Raw genomic sequence first — 25545 nt, 5'->3', positions numbered from 1 at the left:
AGAAAAAAATGGGAAACCAGCCTGGCAAGATGTGCCAAGTTGTGCAATAGTTCTGTGACTATTATGGGGTAACCAACTGCTTTCTGATCAGATTCAAGGCCTGCTCCACAGGAGGGAATGCATGCCTGGTACTGGTACACCCTGTCAAGAATTGGTGGCTGGGGAACTCATAGGCCCTATAGGAGAACCTACTGTTTTCATTTTATTAAATGGACATGTGGTCAAACTATCGTCCAAATATTCATGTTTATATTGACAGATAGCCTTCATCAAAGAAGCTCCTTTAAATTTTTATTTTTTTATTTTTATGTGTATAAGTGTTTTGCCTGCATGTATGTAAGTGAACCCGTGTGGTACAAAGTGTATGGAGGCCAGAAGAGGGCATTGGATCCTCTGGAACTGGAGTTATGAACAGTTTTTAGCCATTATGTGGGTGCTAGGAATCAAACCCAGGTTCTCTGCAAGAGCAACCAGCTAAACCATCTCTCCAGCTCCAAATAAGTTTCTTATTGTAGAAGGTGGAAGTTAATGCTTAGTCTCAACCAGTCAAAGTGCCAAGAATAAAGGATAGTGGGATGCTCGGTCTTAAATCGGACATTTACAGTACCCCTTCCAAAGTTCAGAGAACATCTTGGATGATCAGGTGGAAAAAATGGAAAAGCCAGAGAATGAGGAAGTATCTAGACATGACATGGCCGTTGCCCTCATGAATTCACTGCAGCTGTGGCTATCCACAAAAGACCTGCACAAGGCTGGGTTTGACAACATTTCACGATAGAAGCGGGAAGAGCTCATGAAACTCCCTCACCTCTCTGAGGGATTACTAAAAGTTAGCAGTGGCTAGGGGAAGGGGCGTTACCTTCTTCAGAGGTGTCACCACTGATAAGTTGCCCATGCTCCTGTAAATAAAATCCCATGGATGCCCATGCACACATCCCTAATTAAACTCAGTGGGTGACACACAAGGAAAAGACACGAAAGTGGGAAGGAACCTATTGGGAAGAAGAAAATTTTCACTGAGGGAAAGGATGAACACGGGAAATGGAGCAAAAATGACGAACATTCATTATATACATGTATGAAACGGTCAAAGAATTAAAAAAGAGAAGTGGGAGGTAAGAACCAAGACAATTAGCCTTGGTCAAGGACAAAACCAAAGAGAGCGCATCTGCATAGGAGCCAGCTTGGAGCAAAAGTATAGATGTACTATGACTTGGAAGAAGACATGTGTGTTGAAAACATCTCAATTATGGAAGGAAGTTTTCTAGAGAAAGCATCAGTCCAGCAGCCCCAGGGCTAGCTGAGTGGAGTCTGGAGGGGCAGGGCCTCTCTGACCTCACTTTGGCCTGGGGCTAGGAAACTTAGTGACCGAAGTCTTTGCAGCTCCATTGGTCCCATTTGGTTACTGTTGGTGCAGGGAGGGTTATGCATTGACTTGCTTCCTGGATTTGGCTATCACTCTCCCTAGACAGGGTTACACTCATTGAGTATTCCTCATACATTCACCTGCTGAGAGGACTTTAGGGACATCACAGCAAGCTTAGTGGAGATCAGCAAGATCAGCTGAGACCCCTACATGTCTTCTGTGGGTCCTCTCATTCTCTCTGTTCTTACTGGACTCCCTTTCCCTGCAGGGAGCAGGGGCTCTTTCTGGGTCTCAGTACCCTCAGAAGATGAGAGCAGAGGCAAATGGCAAAACTGGATGTGGCTGATGTAGACCTCATCTGACAGCATTTGTCTGAGCCTAAAGATGTGTGAACACTCATGTATACGCAGATTACAAATGTGTGGGTGGGATGTTCTTCAGTCAACAAATGTTATCAATTGCTTTTGACCCATTAAGAAAGCAGTAATGGTGTCTGTAAGATAAGCACTCATTTGGCTTGTGTGACACTCACAGAAAGGTACTTTTTAGGGGAATTTGACAGAAGAGCTGGAGCAACTGCTTCGAAGACCTGCTGATGCCCCTGGCTGTGTTTTGAGCTCCAAGCCCTGTATGCATTGAACATCATCTGACTGTGGAACATGTGGATTATTTGCTTCCACATCAGGATGTGGCTAAGATTCTCTCAGACCATCCAGGTCTAGTTGAGGCTCTACACCTCCTCCCTGACACAAGAAATCACAGTTTTCCAAAGCCAAAACATGACATAACTCTAAAACAGATTTTCACAGATTAGTTTTTTAAACTAGCTTCTCTCTCTGCAGCTTTTGTCTCTCTGTAGCTTTATGTCCAGACATACGGCTGCTTTTTCCTCTAAAAAAAAAAAGAGATATAATTCACATGCTGTAAATATAACCTTTTAAAGATCACCAGCAGTGTTTTGAGAATATTCCCAAGGGTGTGTAACTATCACTTCTGTCTATTTCCATATTTTTTCAGCCTTAAACTGACATGTGGATTTGACAGAGCTCTAAGGTTACAGACCTTTTTTTACTCTTAAAATAAAATTACTTTATTCTCGTTAACTCATAAAAACATCACACAGCTGGTTGAAGGAAGTCACTCAAACACTTTCCCAGTCCAAACTCTATACATCTCAAGGAACTTCTGTACTGTGAGAATGGCCATTCTGAAGCCGGGGCAATTAGCTTAGGGCTTTACACTTTCTCTGTCGATATTTTATTCATTTAGTTTATGGTTCTTACTCTTTCCATCTACTTCAGATATTATTGTTGTTGTTGTGAATGAGTGAAGGCACACATATGGAGATCAGAGGACAACTTTCAGCAATCAGTTTTCTCCTTCCACCAGGGGTTCTGGGGATGAAAAGCAAGCCTGTGCACACCTGCAGCTGAGCCATCTTGCCAGCTCCAGATCTTTTAATGAAAAGCAGGAATTTTGCTGTTGGGAAAATCTGCTGTGGTGAGACAGAACATTATGATTTTAATCTCATTTAAGCAAAACCTTAAGCAAAAACTCACTTTGTTCTCTAATTCTGTGTTAGATTTTAAGCATACCTTTGGATCTACTATTTACAGGTAATATGTGTGTACCTTAAAAGGCAGCATTTATATAGGCATGTATTTAAGAAAATGTGGTTGAGGAAGTAAATTTCTTAAAACTCTGGAAAACTTTTGAGTGGGCCACACATCCAGAAGACAGACTGTGCCTTTATTGTGCCTTCCTTTACTCCTTCTTTAACTTTTGTGGGAGTTTGTATGTGTGAGAGAGTGTATGTGTGAGCTTGTGTGTATGCATGAGTGTGTGAGAGAGTGCATGAGTGCATATGTGAGTGTGTGTGTGACATATATGTGTGTGCGTGTGCATGTGTGTGTGTGCACGTGTGTGTGTGTAGGTCAGTTTTCTCCTTTGATCATGTGGATTCTGGGACTCAAACTCAAGCTATCAGGCTTGTCAGCAGGCACTTTTGCCTGATAAGGCATCTTGCCAGCCCATCTCTTTCTCAGAAGAGCCCCTTCTTAGATTTTCCAGTCCTCCAGATCCCTGTTCCTCTCACCTGTATGGGCCTCAGTCCTGTCCTAGCCTTCTTGGTTTGCTGCCCTGTGGCAGTCCCTGTGTTGGTAACTACTAGGAAATCAAGTTCTCAAGCCTGTCTTGCTTGCTTGGGGACTTTAGTAGGGTTCTGTCCTTAGATACTGCATGCTGGACCAGTGCTTGTTTCTGAATCCCAGGATCTGTCCTGAGCACCACCTGTTTGGTTTTAGTTTTCTGTTACCTTGCACTGGGCCTCCTCATGACCGTCTTCCCTCTGCCTAAGGGGCTTGTGAGGCCAGACTCCAGATGTCATGTGTGTGTGTGTGTGTGTATGTGTGTGTGTGTGTGTGTATGTGTGTGTGTGTGTGTGTGCAAGTGTCTTTCAGTTAAGCATCTGAGTCTCCACCCTGCTGGCTCTCACACTTCCTTTTGCCTGCAGGATTCTATTTCTGATGTGACCGGCTCACCACTGGCTGCCCTGCCCACCAACAGCTGGTAGAAGCCACCAAGCTATTGAGGACCCTTCCACCAGCAGCCCTACCCTTCCCTTCAACCTTTCAGATCTATAGCTTGACTCAAGTGTCCCTGGTAGCCAGTGGTAGCTGTTATTATTGGCTGTGATGCTAGTGAAGTCGTAGCCTGATGAAAGCATGTTCCTGATTAACTGTGGCTTAAGGAAGCCTCCAGGGAACAGTTGGCAGCCGCGGTGTCCTGTTAACAGGGGTTTTGTGCTGGCCACCCTCTGCTGCTTGTCTTTCTGTAGAAGGTAAAAAAGCAGGCCCTGGTGACAACATCGAGATCAGCTCATTCGGGTTCTATAGATCTTTCTCTAGCTCATCTTTAAGATGGACCATTTCCTTCTAAAAGCAATAGAGCCTTAGCTTTTGAAACACAGTAATCTTCATGAAGCAAATCAAGCAGAACCAACTTCTTAAATGCCCATTTCTTGAGAAGGAAATATGGTCCTATGATAACCGCCCCCCACACCCCCTGCCACCAAAAAAAATTCAAAGGAGCCTTGGGTAGTCTCCTCTCACTTTTCCCCAGCTGCCACCTTTCCCCCTCCCCACAGATAGCTAGAGTCACTTTTGTTTGTTCCTTTGTTTTTGGTGCATCCTTTTGGAACCACAAGAGGAAATGATCTGTGACCCGGAGGCTGAGACTTCATTACAACTGTTGCCTTGGGGACCAGTACGGATCAAGTTTGTTTGCAGTGCCTGTATTGGGGTATTTAAGGATTTGAGGGAATACAAACTGTCATTCTTAGGAATCATCATTTCAAACAAACAAACAAACAAACAAACAAACAAACAAAGCCCAAAGCCCGGCCATGTAAGCCCTGTATTGAGAAGGCTCTATTACAATAAGCTATAAAATTCTATTTGGTTCACACACTATCTATCAACTAACCTTTTAAAATAGACTTTCCCTGAATTCATAAGGAATATTAGAGTCTTTATATGGCAAACATCCTCTCCACAAACAAATTTCCCCTAAAAATTTCATCTTGTCCTTAAAAGAAGGAGCTAAGATGGTGAGATGGTGCGTTGAACTTATTTAACTTCTTTTGCCTCACTGCTATGTGCCTTTTTTCGTTTTGTGGGCTTTTATTTCAGAGCATACAGGTTGATGCTTGTCTTAACAGCTGACAGAATCTTCTAAAAGAAACATGTTCACAGCTCATGCAAAGCTTGGGAAGACATATTGTAAATTTCGGGGGGGGCGGTTAGCAAGATGGGTCATTGAATAAAGGCACTTGCCCTCAAGCCTGATGATTCAATTGATTCACCATGTGGATGGTGGAAGGAGAGAATCAACTCTTGCAGGTTGTCCTCTGACCTACACACAGACACAGACACAGACATACACACACACACACACACACACACACACACACATACAAGTTAAAAAAATGAAATGTAATAAACATTTTTATTTTTTATAAATTCCTATGGATTTATGTCCCTCTGCAAAAAAATCATAAGCTGAAGGAATATATTTCTGTCACAGATATCAGTGGACCTTTGTGTAGAATCCTGTAGGGAAGACTTCTTAAATATCTATTTTAGTTGTTAATCAGCCCAACTGTAGGGAAAGTCATTGTAGATATTAAAATTACTTTCTTGTTCCAGTGAAAACTCACATTGGCATAGAACAAGGCAGAGAGAGGCCCTCTCTGTCAAGTTCAGGGAAAGAACCTCACCCAGAAGGGCAAGTGAGGGATTTTCCACAGATTGTATTTTATAAAATGTCTATATTTGAGAACCTGGTCATAATTTCAGAAAGGATGGTATCAAATTTCTAAATGTTATGGTAGAACTGAACCAGGTTTTTCCTTTAAGAGAAACTATTAGTGGGAAAGTAATGCTTCACATAGTAGTAGTTTTGCTGACCTTGAAAAGAAAATTCTTACATGGGCTGGTGAGATGGCTCAGGTCAATAAAGACACTTGTTGCAAAAGCCTGACTACCTGAGTTCAATCCCTAGAACCCACAGAAAGGTGGAAGGAGAGAATCAACTCCACAAAGTTGTCCTTTGATCTATACATGCACTGTGGCAAAAGTGGTACACAATAATAAATATAAATTTAAAAAAATCTTCACAGAAAGGAACTGTTGGGGCTGATCTTACCCAGAATATAATACAAATAAATTACTAGTGATCATGTCCCCTGACACTTGAAGAACTCCCTAACTATGACCATCTCACACTGAGAAATTATTTCTCTCTGAACCACTTTGCCCCTAGAAGTAAACCACAAACCAACCTAAGGCAGGATTTAAAATCAGAGCAACCTACAAACAGAGACAGAGTTTCACTATATAGCTCTGGCTGACCTGGAACTCACTATGTAGACCAGCTGGCCTTGAAGTTATAGAGATCTACCAGCCTCTGCCTCCCATGAGCTAGGATCAAAAGGCATGCACCTTGCATTTTTCTTCTGATGTCTTCTTTTCTCCACCAGCTGAGGAGACAGCCAGTGAGATCCCCAGTGTTCTCCCTCACAAATGATTCAGTTGGTCAGTCAACACAGACAGTTCCAACTGAGCTGCTTGAGAGACCCTTTCAGGTTTTCCCTCTTCTTAGCTACTTCCTCGAATAGTCCCCTTCATCTCAAAACCAATTTTCCTCATAACGTGGAGCTCTGCTTAGCTGCCTCCTCTGGAACCTTCCACTGTCCCATATTTTATAGCTTTCGGTTTGTTGTTGTTTTGTCTGTTTGCGTTCTCTGAAGGGCTGGATATGGAACCCAGGGCTTCTCCATGCCAGGCAAGTGTTTATCACTGAACTGCACCCCAGCCCTGGCTTGCTGTTCTCAATCTTGCAATCGTATGCCTGTGGATGGAAAGACAGTACCCCACCATCACGTTTCTTGGTTAACTGTTCTTAGAGGGGAGTGAAAATGACACTTTGGAGCCAAGTCAGGTAGGGTCAGTTTTTCTAGGAAAAAAAAAAGACTTAAATACTAACCGAAGTCAATACTGACCAGATGGAACATAGGAATTAATAACAAGCAAAGAAAGAGGTTGGAAGAACTCATACTGGAACAGGAGAATTCACACCAGAGCAGGGAACATGAAGAGCAGTGTGCTGGGGACAATGGTCAGGAGAGGTCTGGCTGGCCATTTCCGGGGTGGGTGTGGTGGCAGGGAGATTTTCTACTGAGGGGAACTCTTAGAATAGGGTTTCCAGTTTGGTGTGGACATAACAGTGCCCAGTGTTATATTTCTATATCTTGAGGACCAAAAGGCCAAAAAACATATAAATAAGATTCTAAACTTGTACAACACAACTCAACAACTGTGTCCATCCCTCTGCTTTGAGAATCAGGTGCAATAGACCATGACAATGACTTGACATGAGCAAGTGGTGACCCTCCAGAAACACTGCAGCTAGGCTTCTTCACTCTGAAGTTGAAGATCTTTCTAGTTGGTTGTGGGGACGTAATTGCATAATGCCCTTCATAGAGAGGTCTGATTGCCACAGATGGGGATATTAACATGTACACCTGGGTAGAATTAGTAGGGATAAATTACTTCCACCCAGTCATTCCCTGTGAGGACAAAGGGAAAAGTGTGTCACCAGAGACAGGAAAGAGGAACTGGAGGCGCAAAGAAAAATCCCGAAAGCCAGACAGTCTTGCTTGGATGCATCCACTTCCTATAGGTTTAACCTGATCTCAGCAGACAACGGCTGCAGTACAGAGGGTCTCAGCAGCACAGCCAGGGTGAAAATACATGCTTTACAAAGCATGTCTGATTTCAAATTGAGAAGATTTTTTCATGGGATTGGTGATGTGAAGCACAGCCCTGAAATCCTGACAAGTGGCCCGAGTTACTTCTGTGGTTTTCCGTCTGGGGTTCAGTTGGCTGTGTGAGCACGCTTGGGTGTGGGCAGACAGTTTACTCAGCACGTCGGCTGAGAAACCTGCTGCTGATGCTATCTGCCGGTGACTCTTGCTAAACAGGACGTTAATCAAGTTATGACCGACTTGACATTCTCATTTTAAACAAGCTTTTAGGTAAAATTTCAATAGTAAAGATGTGAAGAAAATAGCAGACTCACTTTTCATTTGTACAAACCAAAACTGCGTGTGTTTCATGAGTCAAAAGAGGACTGAGTAAATCCCTGTGGAAATGCATGCTTCTAACTGAAGATACAAAGAAAATTTGGGGCAGCATTTGGGGGGTCATGTGTGTACCCCAATATATCATTTTGCATGTGTTTAGCCTACCTGGGAGACCACTGAACTACAGAATCTATTGAGAACTTCGAGACCCCAAGTTACACCAGGGGGTAAATCATAACAGAAGTGAATACAGACAATTGGAGAGCAAGAGCTGGGGATGTAGCACAATGGAAAAGTGCTGGCCTCGCGTGGCAGGGTTCTGGGTTCAATTCCCATACTACGATGACCAAAACAACAGAAAATTAAACAGATCACTCCCTGAGGGTTGAAAATATAATGCATTTCAAGTAAACACATTTTTTGCACACAGCTCTTGAAAGAAAGTCTCCTACCCCAGGCAAGACTCAAGTATCTGTGATTAGTACAGTTTGAAAAGGTATGTTTAGTTTGTTTGAGATTATAAAGGGGATTATGACCCTCATAGACCCTGTAATTGCTCTGCTTCTAAGGGATTTAGGCATTCCAAAATGCCTTTTATGAGTGTGTGTCCAGGGCTAACGGTCAAGACTTCAACTTGAGGTCAGTCTATCCCAGCTGGTATCATTGGAAATAAGGTATATGAACCAATCTCTTCTCAGAGCACAGCCTCCAGAGGGGCTGGGGGGTCTCCATGCAGGTAATAGAAACAGGCCAGTTTGATTTGGTTTGGTTTTTGCCTGAGTTATTCACCCTTATCTTAGAAGACAATTTTCTGGTCTGGAGAGATGGCTCAGTTGGTGAAGACCTGGCAAGATGGCTGCCAGGTCTGAGTTCAATCCCCAGGATTCACATGGTGGAAGGAGAGAACCGACTCTCACAAGTTGTCTTGTGACTTACACACACACACACACACACACACACACACACACACTCACAAAATAAATAAATAGGTGTAATTTTAAAATTTAAATTGCAATAATTAGAAGGTAAAGGTCAATCGAGGAAAGACACCCACATCAACCTCTGGCCTCCATGTTTACAGTGCATGCATACCCACACACTCACAAGCATACACACAAGAAACACCACACTGCACATACATAATACAACAAAATAAAAATGATGAACAATTCTTGGCTCCACGGACTCCCTAAGGTCTGCCTCCACCAAGGATATAAGGGAGGGAATGGAGGGAAAGTGTGGTCCAGATGACTCTGATTAGAGTCCAAACTGTCCCTGGAAGTGGTTGGGCTGGGAGTATAGTGAGGGAAATGCATGCTAATGAGGAAGCACTCACAGAAGAGTCTACGCATGTCAGGAAGTGGAAAGGAAAGGGGCTGAGACAGAAGTGGAAGGAAGGACATTTGGGCAGATGGAGGAAGGGGAAGGACAGAGCAAGGGTGGAGGCCAATGAAGATGGATGCAGGGCCTGGTCTGAACCTAGAGGGGCTCTCATTCTGGGAGGGGAATGCGCAGGACACTTCAGACTTTCCAAGGAAGGGCAGCAAGGCAGTATGGAGGAAAGGGAGAGTCTTTTCTTTTGAGCAATCCCACTAAGCCATCCCTCCAGGCTCTTCATTGGCATTTAAAAGAAAACTCTTGGGTAATTTAATTAGTAAAATGTTGATTATGGCTGGAGAGATGGCTCATCAGCTAAGAGCACTGGCTATTCTTGAAGAAGACCCAGGTTTGGATCTCAGCACCCACATGGCAGCTAACAACTATAACTCCAGTACCAGGTGATCCAATGCCCTCTTCTGTCCTCCTCAGGCTCTGCATGACATGGGTGCACTTATACACATGCAGGCATAACACTCATACACATAAAAAAATAAAAAAAATTTAAAGTATATATATATATATACATATACATATATATATATATATAATTTGCCATCTTGACCATTCTAAGTGTGTGCTCCATTGACATAACACTCCCAGCATTGTGCAAATATTACCATTATCTTTTTCCAGAACATTTTCATCTCCCTAAACAGTATCACTATAACTATAAAGCAACAATACTTCCTCATTCATCTTCCTACCTGCATTCTATCTCAAAACATCTGACTTTTCTACATGTAAGGAGGGCCCTAATAATTTGTCCTTTTGGGTCTGGCTTATTTCACTTAACATATTTTTAAACCTCATCCATATTGTATCATGCACAGAACTTGATTTTTATGACTGAATAATATTCCATTATATGGATATACCTCATTTTACTTATCCAAATATTGATGGACAGCTGGGCTGGTTTTACCTTTTGGCTACAGTCAATAATACTTCAAAGAACAATAGCACACAAGTATGTTTTAGTCTCTGTTTTCAATCTTTTAGGTGTTTACCTGGAAATCATATGGTAATTGTTTTGGGTTTTTTGTTTTGTTTTATTTTGTTTTTTGGTCTTTTTGAGACAAGGTCTCCCTGTAGCCCCAGCTGGCCTGGAATTCTCTGTGTAGACCAGGCTGGCCTTGAACTCACAGAAATTGGACTGCCTCTGCCTCCTGAGTGCTGGGATTAAAGGCGTGCACCAGCACACCTGGCTTATATGGTAATTGTATGCTTAACTTTTTGAAGAGTTCCCATTGCTTCTCACAAGGCTGCACCACTTTACATCCTCATCAATTCTCAAGGTTTCCAATTTCTCCACATTTTCGATGATTTGTGAGGTGCTATTTTCTTTTATTGTTTTATAATAGTCATATGGATGTTATTTTTGTTCACTTTTCTGTTGCTGTGAAAAAACATTCTGACCCAAAGCAGCTTGGGAGAGAAAAGGGTTTATTTCATCTTACAGGCTATAGTCCACCACCTAGGGAAGCTGAGGCAGGGCCTCAAGGCAGGAGCCTGGAGGCAGGAACCATGGCAGAATGCTTGCTCTCCGCCTGGCTTCCGAGCTCATGACTAGCTATGTCTCCGATGTAGCCCAGGCCTACCTGCGTATGGACACTACCACCCACAGTGGGCTAGGCCCTTCCACATCAATCATTAAGGCAATCTCTCTCAGACAGCCACAGACAGGCCATTCTGCTCCAGGAAATTCCTCAATTGAGTTTCCTTCTTCCCATAAGTTGTGTCAGGTTGATAATCGAAACTAACCAGCACAGGTGTGAAATGGTATCTCATTGTGGGTTTGATTTAATTTTCCCTGATAAACAATAGTGTTTGACTATTGTTTCTCAGAGTTTGAGTTGGCTGATGAGTGACTGACTTGTGTTATAGAAGATGAGTGGCATCAGTGGGGCTGTAGGTCAGCTCTTAGGCACATTCCTACCACCTTGAAAGAAGTACTTGGTTTTAGGAAAAATGTGTCCACTCTAAACAGTATAATTGTGTGGTTCTTTAGAGACTAGTCTAGGGCTTTAGCACTTAAGCAAAGCATGTTCCTTGAGTTTGTTACCTAAAATCAGGAAAAATAAATAAATTAAATATACAGATTATTTAAAAATCTTTCTTTTATTTATTTTCATTTATTTATTACCTGTTTATTTAAAGAAGCCTCTTTGCATTCTTTTTAAATTTTGTTTTACATTTATTCATTCATTTATTTATTTAGTGTGGGAGAATGGTGTGTGCTATGGTGCACATATGGAGGTCAGAGGACTACTTGCAGGACGTTGGTTTTCTCCTTTTACCATGTGGATCCCTGGGCTTGAACACTAGGCTTGGTGTCAATCACCTTTACCCAGACATCTTGCTGGTCCCCTTTTAAAAGTCTTCAGACTGGGACTGGAGAGATAGATAGCTCAGCAGTTAAGAACACTGGTTGTTCTTGCAGAAGATCCAGGTTCGAATCCCAGCACCCACATGGCAGCTATCAATTGTCCGTAACTCCAGTCCCAGGGGATCCGACAGCCTCTCCTCTTCTGACCTCCACAGGCATTGCATGACACGGCTGCACTTACCTATGTGCAGGTAATACACGCATACACATAAAATAAAAATAATAAAAAAATAAAAAAAATAAAAATCTTCAGACGTGTACATATGAGTACGTGGGGGGGGGGCGCACATGTGCCACAGCTCATATGTGTAGGTCAGAGGACAGCCCCAGGCATCGGTCCTTGCCCCTTGCCCTCCACCTCGTTTGAGACAGGGTCTTCAGATGTTCACTGCTGTGGACCAGGCCAGGGGACCTGTGAGCTTCTGAGTTCCAGGGATTTTCTGTCTCCACCTCCTATCTCACCATAAAAATCACTGGGATTGCAGACACATGCTATTGTGCCCGCGTTAACACGGATTTCTGAGATTCAAATGCAGGTCTTCATGCTTACATGGCAAGTGCTTTACCCATGGAGCTGTCTTCCCAGCTTATATTCATTCATTCATCAAATATCAAATGAACACATACTACACACCAGAGACAATTCTAGGTCTAGGTACAATACCCCACAGAGATTTTCCTCACAGGTCATGAAGCAGAATGACTGCAAACAAACAACACAATCTAATATAATCATTATTTTTTTTAAAAATGAAACAAGTGGCTAGACAGATGGCTCAGAGACTAAGAGCACTTGCTGCTCTTGCAGAGAACCTGAATTTGGTCCCCAGCTCCCACTTGAAACAGCTCACAACTACCTGTAACTCTAGCTCCACAAAGTCCAACACCATTTTTTTCTAGCTTCCTCAGGCACTGACATGCACATATCCACACACATAACATAAAATATAAAATAAATCTGAAGAAGAAGAAACAGAGTTAGTTAAGTTGAGGAATTAATGATGGAAATCGCCTTGATTTTAAGTGGTTTTTTTGAGAGGAAATCTGCACAAAGTGAGGGATGAGCCAAGTTAATAGCATCAGAAGGAGGGCGTATTCTAAATGGATGCAGAAAAGCACTTGTGAAGGCAGGGAGGGAGTGTAGGGCTTGATCAAGAAAGCCTAGGAGGATGTGTCACAAGAGGAGGGCACTCCAGGAGGTTTAGACAAATTGTGAGTTAATATGCAACCCTCCCCCCCAGAACCAGGCATGTGTGCTATGACTGGAGGATCATACTAGCCACTGCTGTCACCCTATAAAGTCACAGGCACAACCATGCCATCTTCATTATCAGGCAGAAATCATGGTGTTGGTGCTTTGTTTGAAGGAGGCTCACTTCCCTAACATAACTCATCTAATGGGAAAGGGGTGAGTCAGGGCTTCCCTTGGGAGGCTGTTAGTAATGCTGGTCCTTTGAGTGGTTTGGGTCTTATGGGAACAGATTAGGAACAGGTTGTTGCTTCCACTCCTTCTGTGGAACCTCCTCTCAACCCACAGAAGGGGTGGTGCTCGTGAGCGCTCCCTGGCTACGTGATGCTGTCTGCCTTGTTGTGATGCAATCAGGCATCTTTTGCCATGTTATTTAGGCTTCCTAGCCACCAGGATCATGACTCAAGTGAACCTTTTTTTGTTCCAAAGTACCCAGCCCAGCCTTAGGTATTTCATAAGCGCAACAGAAAATAGACATAGACAATTCGCTACACGATTTTTAAAAAATTACTAATGACAAAATAATCACAGCATAAAATCTTCCATCTTAACTATTTTGCCAAAATATTTTCATGGAATAGATATCATGCACAAGCCAGGTGTGGTGGCACATGTTTTTAGTCCCAGCATCCAGGAGGCAAAGGCAAGCAGATCTCTGTGAGTTTGAGGCCAGCCTGGTCTATATAATGAGTTCCAGGTCAGTCAGAGCCTCTTAGTGAGAACCTGTTTCAACAACAGCAAAAAAAAAAAAAAAAAAAAAAAAAAGGAAAAAAGAAAAAAAAACCCACAAAACAAACAAGATATCATGCACAGAAAAAAAAATCTAACTAAAGTCAAAATTGTGCTGTTTTTTTCAAATCCTTTAAAACAAGAATTATTGCAGCCTACTATAAGTTTTCACATAAACACCATCTTGACACTGTAAGTAAAGCTAAGCTATTGAATTCATATATCACCCTGAAAGTTGCTTTCTACTGGGCCCCTCAGCATTTTTCCCCTGGACCACTTGATTCCAGATCTGCTCCTTCAAGAGAAAGAGAGGATCTTATCAAAGGTCTATTGATTTTGCCCAATCTTCCTTCTTATGTTCCTTACAATGCATTTATTATCTCTGCTCCTTGAAAAGAAAATAAGTGCCCCAAGGGAAAATGAAGAAATCACCTTTTATTTCAAAACTTTCAGTGCACATTTCTTTGTCTTCCAGAGAGATAAATAATAAAAAAGTCTGCAGCTGTGGGTTATTGAAAAAGTTCAAGGAAGGTTTGTTTCCTAAACACACCGATCAGAAAGGCTTTCATTTGTGTTTCATTCAACATGATTTCCGGGGCTCCATAAATGTTCCTTTATTCTCCCAGTGTGAAACCCTTTTATTTTCTTTGCCATTCTTTGATTGTTTTCTTTCATATTTTATTTTAGATGAGAACTGTCTTCTCTACTGTAGTAAGAATTGGTGACTTCAGTGCCTGGCTTCCAAGAGCTTACTGACTCACTGGATACCCAGGACACTTCTAGGCTTTGCCTTCATTCTAGGAATGCATTAAGTTGCTGAGGCCACAGACCCTCAAAGGAAGGTACTGCCCCCACTTGTCTGTGACTGCCCATTCCATGGCTTCTCCTGGTCTCACGATAAAATTCAAAGCTTCTCTAATGTGCAGATAGTCACATGGAAATGACAATATGGTGTAGGTCTGGGGTGAGCCCAAATTTTCTAAACTGATAGTCTGTGTGGCAAGGTCAGGGATGACATTAAAGACCTAAATGAAGTCTGACCAAGGTGGAGCCCAACCTCTCTGGGTTCCCATGGCCTCCTACACCTGCTCAGCCCCACCTCGAGTCACTCCTCCTTCCTCTTAGCTGCCTGGCCTGGGATCCTTGACCTAGAACAGTCTAGACCCTCTACCTTGCATTTCTCCCAGCAACTGTGTGGCTGGACCTCCTTGTACTTATCCTGGTTAGATGCTGGTGCTGGGTGGTCTTATGTCCCCTGGGGATTTCCTACTCTGGCTCCTTTGATCTTGTCTGTTTCCTCCTGGTAAACTGGAAGCTTGGACTAGGCCTTTAGCAACTCCACCTGCACTGTTCCCAATAAGATATTCCCAAAGTGTTCTTACTGGGTCACTCCCTGCTCATGTCCTTGATTCACTCTATACTCACGGAATACCTAGCCTCTGGAACCTGGTTATGTATATGTCTATTGATGTAAAAGACCAACTGTCCAGGGCTCTATGCCTACATAATGGATGTTGAGAGTGACATCTCCCATTTTTGGACATAGACACTGTTTGTCTTGAATAGAATCAAAGAAGAAATGGCTCTTATTAAACACCTACTGTGTGCCAGGCACTATGCAAAAGACAGATTTCTTCATCTTCCTGCATCTTCAGAAGCCAGTGTGGCAACTTGCTCAGCGGTCAGTGATTCGTAGATTGGAACAACATTCTCCTAACAAAATAAGGAGTGCGTTTCCTCAAAGAACCACTGTGGTCTCACAGCTACCCTTCATAGAAAATCATAACAGTTTCCCACCAGTTCTGGATGAAGTTCACACTCCCAAGCATGAACTTGGAAAGATTCCATCAATTTGAGGCAAAATAAGAGATACCCTGGGGGAAGAAGAGAGTTGCAAAATCAAGTTTATAAATCTCTTCTTGGGCTAAAAGCCTCTTTAGTAATAGGGACAGCACACGGGGCTGGCTAACACACTGAGCAGCTGCTGGGGCTTTTTATGCCTGTCACTTGAGCCAGGAAACAGAGAGTTCCTGGCTCTGGATGTGACCTGTTTCACACACACTTGCTCTTAGCACAGAGGAGCTGAGTGCCCAGTTCTGCCCTCTCTTGCCCACAAGAACAGCTCTGCACAGTTAAGCTCAGGGGCTATGCATTTTGGGGCTTTGACCATTTGTAAATTTCATACATAAATTGGGCCCCAGTACCCTGGGTCATCAGGGCCCCCACTAAGGCAAAGCTAAACCTGGCCTATCAGATGGGGGCAACATTTCTATAGTCCCATCTTTTCATTTTTAAACGCTGTGATTATTAGAAATGAATGAATTAGGTTTTGTTCAAATCCAGCGTGGCCCCGCAGAATTTAATCATTCCCCATACACCTCATCCTTCACCATCTGAAGTTTGGGGGTCTGCTTTTAGATGTCTAGTCACTGTGACTTTGTAACACTGTATTGTCATCCTCACAAGTATCCTCCCACCTTACAAGAAGCTGAACTTGAGAGTGACCCAGAATGTTCTCTGCATGTTCCCACCCTCCCTCTCATCTGACCCTTTTACGTACAGAATGCCTTTCAAGGAACTGAAAAAAAAAAAACATCAGTAATGGAAAATAGCATGAGGCACAGTACAGAGAGATCAAAATAAGGGTCGAGGGAGGTATATTAGTTTTTTTGTTTGTTTGTTTTTGTTTTTTGAGACAGGATCTCCCAGTAGCCCCAGCTGGCCTGGAACTCACTATGTAGACCAGGCTGGCCTTGAAGTCACGGAGATCCACTTGCCTCTGCCTCCCAAGTGCTGGGATTAAAGGCGTGTGCCACCACACCCGGCTATTAGTTATTTTTTAATCACGGTTCTGACAAAAATATCTGATAGAATAACTTAAGGGAGGAAAGATTTATTTTGGCACACAGTTTCAAAATGTCAGTCTCCCAAGGATGGGAAGGCTAGGTGGAGCAGAGCAGCTCATATCATGGCAGAAGGGTGGGGGATAGGTACAGGGACTGTTTCCAGTGCCAGGCTGGCTTTCTTCCTTTTGCCCCTCTCATTCCATCTGAGGACTCCAGTCCAGGAAATGTGCTACCCACATTCAGGGAATGTCTTTCCCTCCATTAATCGTATTTGGAATTGCTCTTATACACACAGCCAGATATATGCCTCAACCTTCTAGATAAATTCTAAATCCAGTCAAACTGACCATGGAGATTAACGATCCCAGGAAGTGTTCTCAAATTTGCTGTAATTATAGTAAGACAAGGCATAAAGAACCTTGAAAAATATATCTGAAAGCTCCTGATACCAAACATTTATGCTCTGAAGGAAGGCTGTGCTGAGGCCTCAGATCTGACCCCAAGTCTCACAGTGGCAGCGAAGGATAAATGCAGGAGGGATTGCAGCCTGTGCCAAGGGCCACAGGGGTGAAACACAGCATCACTGCAGTTTGCTCTGGTGTCTGGGGCCATGCCTGTGGAAGGACTGCAGTCTGTGCCATGGTGGCAGCAGGGCAGAGGCGTCACAGTACCACACAGTTTGCTTCTGGTGTTGGGGACAGAGATGGTGAGCAGTGCCTGTGCCTGGGAAGGTGTCGTAGGGAGGACTCATGAGTCACACTTCTTTTCTTCCTGACTCATGGATCAGCTGGCACACAGACCCTGGGTTGAAGGTGCTGTAACCCTGGACTGAAGGTGCTCCGGGTGCCTTTTAGCTCTTGTAGCCTTAAAGACACAGCATTTTCAGTTCTGTTTGTCAACAGTTCTAGAAAGCCCTCAATAAACACAGCTTCAGGCAGACAACATAGATACCACATACGCAGACTGGTATGGCATCTTCCAGAACACCAGAGAGCTTGCTTCTGTCCTGTCATTCTGGGAGAGGTGTGCCTGTGTGTGCCTGTGTATGCATGTGCGTGCGTGTGTGTGTGTGTGTGTGTGTGTGTGTGTGTGTGTGTGTGTGCAAGTACTCATGGAGGCCAGAGGTTGACATCTGGTGTCTTCCTCTATCACTCTCTACCTTTCTGTATTTTATTTATTTTGTTTTTTAAATGTTTATTATTTATTTATTTATTTGTGTATGTACACGTGTGTGTGCACAGAGGCCTGAGGAAGGTGTTGGATGCCCTCCTCTGTCACTCTCTACCTAGTCTTTTGAAGCAATGTCTCTCTCTGAACCTGGGGCTCATGCTTTCTCTGCTGGAAGGCAGCAAACCCCAGCAATCCTCCTAACTAGGGGTTATAGCCACGGGTGGGATGCCTAGTTTGTTATGTGGGTACTGAGATCCAAATGCAATCCGGTTTGTGCAGCAAGTGCTTATAATATTTGAGCCAGCTCTCCACTCCCAACTTTAATTTTGTGACAAGGCCCAAACCTGAAGTTCACTGATTAACTAGACTGTCTGGCCATTGATCACAGGGATTCTCCTGCTTGCCAGTGCTGGGATTACAGGCATATACCACTATACCCTGTTTTTTATGTGGGTACTGAGGATCTGAACTTAGGTCCTCATGTTTGCATAGCAAGCACTTTCTTGTCATGGTATATATCTACTAAAAAACTTTATTACGATGTATCTTTCTTTCCATTTTCCTTTACTGATGATTCTGTGTCATCTGTCACATGTAGTACTTTTTTTTCTGTTCCACCATTCCAGGAGTCCTCTTTCTCTACACCCTCTGTCCCATCACAAAGCAACTGTACAAGATGTTCACCTGAGGAGTTACACCCATGACCATTAAAGTACATGCCTAGAAGGAGTTCTGCCTTTGCCCCTTGCTAGCTGTACAAACTCAGGCAAGTTACTTAACTTCTGTATGACTCGGTTTCCCATCTTCCTGGAAAGTGGAATGAGCACTAGTGATAAAGCTGGCACATGAGTGGCACACAGGAGGGACTCAACAAGTGACAGGTGCTTTCAATTAGTACAGAATCGCATCCTCTTCTGCTGAGCTGATCAAACCTTTTCATGGACTCTCAGTTTATGGCAGATCTTGACTGTGATCAGAATCACTGGGAGAAAAATGTTAAGCCACAGATTGTTAAAACCCACACTGGAGTTTCTGATTCAGGTGTGAGGTTCCGTGGTGGGGATGATGCTGAGGCCAAAGACCACAGCTGGAGAATTCCATGTATACAGTGTAGACTCCTAATAAGTGAGTGTGGACAGCATGCTGGAACTCACACCCACAGTCTTCCTCATTGACTGTGTCCCACCAAGTCTATCTAGTTCTTCTCTTTGACTAGGACTGCCAGACACCTGGCCAGGCAAGATTTTCTAGGCTGTGTTCTGCTGGCCCCACACCTACCCCTTCTACCTTCATCTTCTCCCTCAGCCTCTCAGAATCCATGTCAAACACCATACTCCGAATTTTCCACTCCACAGTCATCCTTCCCATCTGTGTTCCTGCGGTATCTCTGACAAGGGGGATGAATCGGGAGGTCCTAAGCTCTCAAGGTCAGAAGATGTGGATTCCTGGCTCCCATGCTTTCTGTAAAGTGCTGAGGAGTTTTATTTTCACTAGTAAATATACAATAAGTGTCCACTGAATTGAAAGGGAGAAAAGCTGACCTACAGGTTCTAGGAACCAGCATGATCAACTGTGGAGGTGGGGAAGTTGAAGGTTAACAATCTTGAACAATAGAAATATTAAAATTGAGAAGACAATGACCTACCCATCTTTACCTCCATTAAAGAACAAATTTGAGGAAATGGGGTCGAAGGGTGACATGTAGATTTGGATCTGCTTTAGGGAAGTTCCTGGTGTTGGGAATGTTTAAACAATGACACGGGTTGGCAAGGGCGGATGTGAATAATCTGTACCAAGTTTTAAAAATGGAACAGAAGAGGTTTAGCTGTGGGTCTGCTTGTCTAACTGGGTCTGACATGAAGGGAGTTAAGGAACTTGAGAGATCTCTTAACTGGACATGGCTTTAACAACTGCTTGTGTTATAAGCCAGACGCTTTCAAGTTGGGTGCTAACTATGTTAGGAGTGAAAAAAGGGGGCTGGGGAGATGGCTCAGTGGGTAAGAGAGCTTACTGCTAAAGCATAAGGAGCTAGGTTCAGATCCCAGAATGGCCTCACATGACTGTAACCCCAGCACTATGAGAGGGAGAGACTGGGGAATCACTGGGGCTTGCTGGCTGTCAGTTGAGCTCCAAGCTCAGTGAGAGACACTGTCTCAAAGGAATAAGGTGGACTGTCCTCCTCTGGCCTTGGCACAAACACATATACCATATTCTCAAACATACACAACAGTAAAAGTAAGTTAAAAAATTAAAAATAATTATCATACAGAAGCAGTCCATTTCCCACTTGGGAAAAGTGATAAGAGCCCTGGCCTAGCCAAGCCTGTGGTGCTCACAGATTGTAGGCAATGCCACATGCCTTTTTTCCCCACTTGCCTGATTTAGGCAGCACATTCACCAAAAGCTAGAGTTTTCCTTCCTCATCTTTAATGGAAAGTCTTCAGATTTCTGCCAGAGTGAGGAAGTGGCCCTTGTGCTCTCAGCACTCTGAACGGGAAATGTAATAAGCTATTGTTTCTCTGGTGAGCTGAAAGTGTAGTATTTGCAGTCAGGTCTTCCTGCTGCTTGGACACCTGGTGGCTCAGCCTTTGCCATGAACCTCTGTGTCACCTGCTGGCTTAGTCATTTTGTGTGTGTGTGTGTGTGACAGAGTCTAGCAGGGGCTGGGTAGAGAGGAAAACAACAGCAACCTGCCAGGAAAACGGATCACATGAGGGAAAAATTCTTGTCAGACTATGGATCCAATATAAACACTGCTCTTTAGGGGGCAGATGATCGATCTGAGGCTGGTGTGGGGAGACATCCGGTCAGGTCACACCTGCTCTGATGCTGGGCCTTTGGGGGGAGATCACTGGATGTTTATCATTGTCTCTTCAGTAAGTTTCAGAGTTTGGCTTCCATCCTGAGTGTCTGGTCCCAAGACACCTCTGAGGCAGGAAATGGCTCTGTGAATTCCAGAGCATTCCTGTACCCCAGGTTGGGCCTTTAGCATGTCTACCTCCACACTGAGGAACTTTGTTTCTGTCTCTAAGTAAGGTAGCTTTAGCATCATAAACTTTACCCTTTTGTTTGGAGAAAAACTCTTTTTTCACTTAAGTCTAAATGACACTTTGATTTGAACCAAGCATTTTCCTTAATAAGTTGTGAAATATATATAATCTAAATGGTGAACTATTTTGCCCTGGCCTCTGCCCTGTGGTTTGTTTGATTATTGTTTTAATAGTAGGTATAACAGCTGCATCCTTTGCCACCTACACCACAGGCCCATACGGCCCTTAGCATTGAAACTGCCCCTGCATTCAACTCCTCTCTTACTATTGCCCTGACCTGATTTGAGCCTTTTCTATCTCTTCTTTGAACCAAGGCAGTGGCCTCTTTACTGGCCCACCCCACTCCTAGCCACTCCTCCCCTTAACACTTGAATCTGATTAGGTCTCTCCATCACTGTGCAGCAAGATTATATCTGAACTGCTTTCTTGTACTTAGTGTTGCATGCTGACTTCTGCCTTCTCCCTGTGCCAGTACCACTGAGTCCAGGAATGTTGTCCTTTCTCTAGCTCCTTGGAAACATGCCACTGCTGGGCCTCCTACTACTCCTGGCCACCCCAAAGATGAGCACAAATGCCACGTCTCTTCCCTGGCACCACAAGTACTGGGAAAGAGGAACCAGAGATCTTCCTGGACCTTCAGGCTGAGGCACTCCACACTCTGAAAATGCCGAGGAGCCTGCCCTACTGCCTTTCCACTGTCTTCACATGACTATATTTCCAGTCTCCTAAGCAGGGGGCTATGGACCTTGGTCTATCTCCTTAGTTGATTACAATATCAAAGCGGTAGTGGGTGTTGATCTTGTTGCAATAAATGCATGCATTTTTAACACAAACACCGTATTACTGCTCACTACTAAACACCCTGTCCTGTAGGTAGCAGCCCCCAGCAAAGGCTAAGGTTAATGGTAGCCAACAGAACAAACACAGATATAAAGTTGTCATCACGCAGCTGAAAAGCATGTGTTTCCGCTTGCTGACTGTGGTTTCTTTGGGCTGCTTGTCAGAGAGCATGGGAAGGGGCTGCCGTGGGAACAGCAATGCCAGCCAACCCTCTGGTGACAAAGGCAGACGGGGAGCTGGAGAGGGGGTTTAGTATGCACTGGCAGGAAACACACTTAGAGCATCTCTCAGAATCAGGACAGAGGACACCCACAGGAATTGCAACTTCAAAGCTCCTGAGCAACATCGGAGGGACCAAGCCTGTTGGCAGAAGCCCACAGCTCCTTCCTGGTTCCTCCAGCCTTGGAGCTTGGGGGCAAATGCAATGAGGTGAACCAAAACTGCCTTTCTAGTGGTGGAAACTCAAGCAAACCCACCTGGTGTGTCCAGAGAGAAGCCCACGAGGAGGACTGCCTTTGAAGCTGGGCAAGGATGTAACAGCTGGAGGAGACCTCCTGCCCGCCCCCCCCCCGCCCCCAGGATAAGCACCTACTCCTCAGTTCTGGGTTACACAGAGGTGGAGCCAGGGTATTGTGGTGGATGCCCTTGTGGTGGGGACAGGATGCTGCAGGAAACAGGAGAGAGACTACTAGCTTTCAGGGGCGGGGGGAGATGCTCAGGGCATGAAACACCTGTACGGCTGAGGATCACTAGGGCAGAGTGCAGACTCACAGCAGGGGATTTAGAAAAGCAGATATTCCTAGAATCCAGTTGGAAAATCATTCATTTTTGGTGGGAAAATTGCTTACTTTTCCCCCATGCACTCCAAAATAAGAAAATCCAACAAGGGAAATTTTTTCTGATACTTCCATGGTAGATAAAGCTCAGCATACACCTTCTCAAAACAGCAGTCTTTATGAGAACACCCAGATCTGGAACTCCCCTGTCCATGGCCTCATAAAACACTGATTTATTGACCTTCAGAAACACATCTTTATTGTTGTCGTTTTCCTGGTGTAAGAATGACTGGTAACTAGCTGAAAAGGCATGTTTCTGATCAGGGCCCAGAATGTGTTTCTATTACAGATTGGCTACATGTTGGAAAGGAAGTAAGAGGGAGGTATCTGAAATATTTATCAACCCAGTAGCAGAGAGCTCATGATCTGTGTGTCTGTGTTCTCAGACAAGGGACTAGTCTATACCTAGGTCTCCCCTCTAGGATGGGACCCTGCAGCACATGTGCACACCTAGCCCCACCCTAGGGGATTTCCTCAGAGGGGTCCCCCATAGTCTTTTCCAGGCCCCTGCAGCCTCACTGCTTCTTAATAGTCTGCCCTACCACCTCAGTAAGGGCTATGCATGAGTTATCTTAAAACCATAAAAGTTTAATGCCCCATCTATTTGGCGGGGTTTCCTGAACTCAGGGCCTTGTGCTGATTGGTAAGGTCATAAACATTGGTGGTTTCTCTCTGGCAAGATTCCTTTAGGTCTAACCCACATACACCATCCTCTTGACCTAGAAAACTTTCTCCCTCACCACCTCCAGGATCTCGTCTTCTCTGAAACTTGATTTTCTACCCATCCTTGGAAGACCACTTGAGGAACCTTTCTCCCAAGGTCCTCTGGCTTCTTGGGCTATGCCCCCTCCTTCCTTTCTTCCATCTGCACTTTCCGTATCATATGATTCTTTATGACTGTTACAGCTTTTCCTGCCTCGTCCTTGCCACTAGACTGTGACCTGCACCCATCACACCTGCAAGATGTTTCTCCCACCATAAATGTCCACTGAAGGCATCAATCAATCTTTAGGTAACCTGGAATAAACCAGGCTGTGCATCGTTACCTCAGTGACAACTGTGCAACTTTATTTTCTTATTTAGCATAAACAGTCAGACTCTAACGTAAAAACTCAGAAATTTTAGAAGGCATATTTTCATTGGAACTGAAGACAAATTTGGTTGCAAATACAGGCAGAGATATAATTATAGAAAAAAAAATCAAAAGACAAAACTTAATACTTTCTAGGAAAGTTTACATCTATTTGGTGTCTTGTAAATGGACACCAAATACTTGCACATAATATAATTTTTAGAAGTTCTTTTCTTTTTGAGATAGGGTCTTATGTAGCTCAGGATGGCCTCAAGCTTGCTGTTGTAACCCAGGATAACCTTAAACTTCTGATCCTCCTGCCTCCACCTCCTGAGTGCTGAGATTATAGGCATGTACTACCACACATGCTGGGGGTCGAACCCAGACTTTATCCTTGCTAGGCAAGCACTCAACCCACTAAGCTATAGTCATAGCCCCTAGAATCTGTTTCTGCCAACTCTTTTGCACTATCAATTCTCAGCTAAGAAGTTCTCCAAGTCTTACCTGGCCTGAATGTGATCACTAAAATCATCCATGTATTGCTAGTGCAATTTTCCAATTTTTTAATCAGTAGACTATTAAACAAAGAAGCCAGACTTGAACACAGAGAATCCCAATCACAACAGTATCTTTTGAGGAGACCACATGACGTGGCATCAAGGCCCACTGTTCAGATAGCATGGATTTCCATTGGGGAGGTCAGACACAAACTAAAATGAGCCCAAGAGCACCCAGGGTCATTTGATTGGTGACTGATGCAGAAGGCTAGGTATGATTAAAATGCACATAATTATTTAATGTTCAATGTGTATCTTCATTGGTTGTGGTGTCATTTGAATGGCAACCTCCATTTTAGTAGCATATGTTCCCAACAGACTTATTGGGAAGTAATTAAATATCCCTCTTGGGTCAGCAAGATGGCTCAGCAGGTAAAAGAGACTGCTGTCAAGGGTGAAGATCTGAGCTCAATCCCAAGGACCCACATGGTGGAAGGAGAGATCAGATTCTTAGATCAGTTATCCTCTGACCTCCACCCTGGTCCCCAGACAAATAAATAATGTTTTTATATGCCTCTTGTTACAAATAAAAGTTGCACATAATTAAAATGGGCTTTTTTAAAAAAAAAGCAGAGAGGAATAGCAGTTGGTGACAGGATGCTCTGAGAAGTCCACTTATTTCCATAGCATTCACTATTAATATCAGAACCGAATGCATTTGCACACATATGTGCAAAAGCAATGTGAGATACTTTTTTGTTTTATTTTATTCTATAGAAAGAGGATAATTTAATTTCCACAGTTACAGCATTACAGTCAATCCACTGTACCTATGAATTCTGTACACACAACTCAACCAACTGCAGATCAAAAACATATTTAAAAATTTTTATCTATGCTGAACACATATAGTCTTTTTTTTTCCTTTTGTCATTGTTCACTAAGCAATTCAGCCTAACGATGACCTGTGTAGCATTCCACTGCACTATGTCCTGTAAGTACTCTAGAGAGGAGTGAAACATGTGGGAAGTTTGGAAGTTTGGTGTGTAGCTCAGAGGTAGAACGCCTGCTTTTCATGCATGGGGCTCCATGATCCATCCACAGCACTGTTAAGAATACATACATACATACATACATACATACATACATATGTACATACATAGATACAAAATATGGAAGAAGGTGTGGGTTGGTTCCAAGTAATATGCCATTTTGTTACTGGAATCAAATGAGCAGGAGGTTTTGTTGTTGCCCCCCACCCCTTTAGATGTGTGATCAGGCAGGTTTTTCTTAGGTAGCTGTTCACTGGAGCCCAGTCTTTTAGTTCAAATAAGGTAGCACCCTGCCTGACCTGTTGAACACTTTATCAAGCAACACTTGGAACGCTTAACACGAAAGATTCCATTAGGTCTTGGGATCTTTTCCCTCCAACACTCTAAGAGATCAACTCCTATTGGAATGAAGCAGAACGCATCTGCACT

General features: G+C 43.6%; 1 protein-coding gene across 1 annotated transcript in view; it reads right to left on the bottom strand.

The window, feature by feature from the left end:
* The window catches only part of Tnfrsf11a (TNF receptor superfamily member 11a), a 78550-nt gene extending 59422 nt beyond the window's left edge, over positions 1-19128 (bottom strand). Inside the window, exon 1 of the mRNA XM_008840674.3 lies at positions 19048-19128. Coding sequence (XP_008838896.1) covers positions 19048-19128 — 81 coding nt within the window. The remainder of the gene's footprint in view (positions 1-19047) is intronic.
* Between the last annotated feature and the right edge of the window lie 6417 nt (positions 19129-25545).

Source organism: Nannospalax galili, unplaced genomic scaffold (assembly GCF_000622305.1).
Source record: "Nannospalax galili isolate Female #2095 unplaced genomic scaffold, S.galili_v1.0 scaffold298, whole genome shotgun sequence".
Taxonomy (NCBI): Eukaryota; Metazoa; Chordata; class Mammalia; order Rodentia; family Spalacidae; genus Nannospalax; species Nannospalax galili.
The sequence above is the reverse complement of the archived record's forward strand: the minus strand, read 5'-3'. Positions and strand labels throughout refer to the sequence as shown.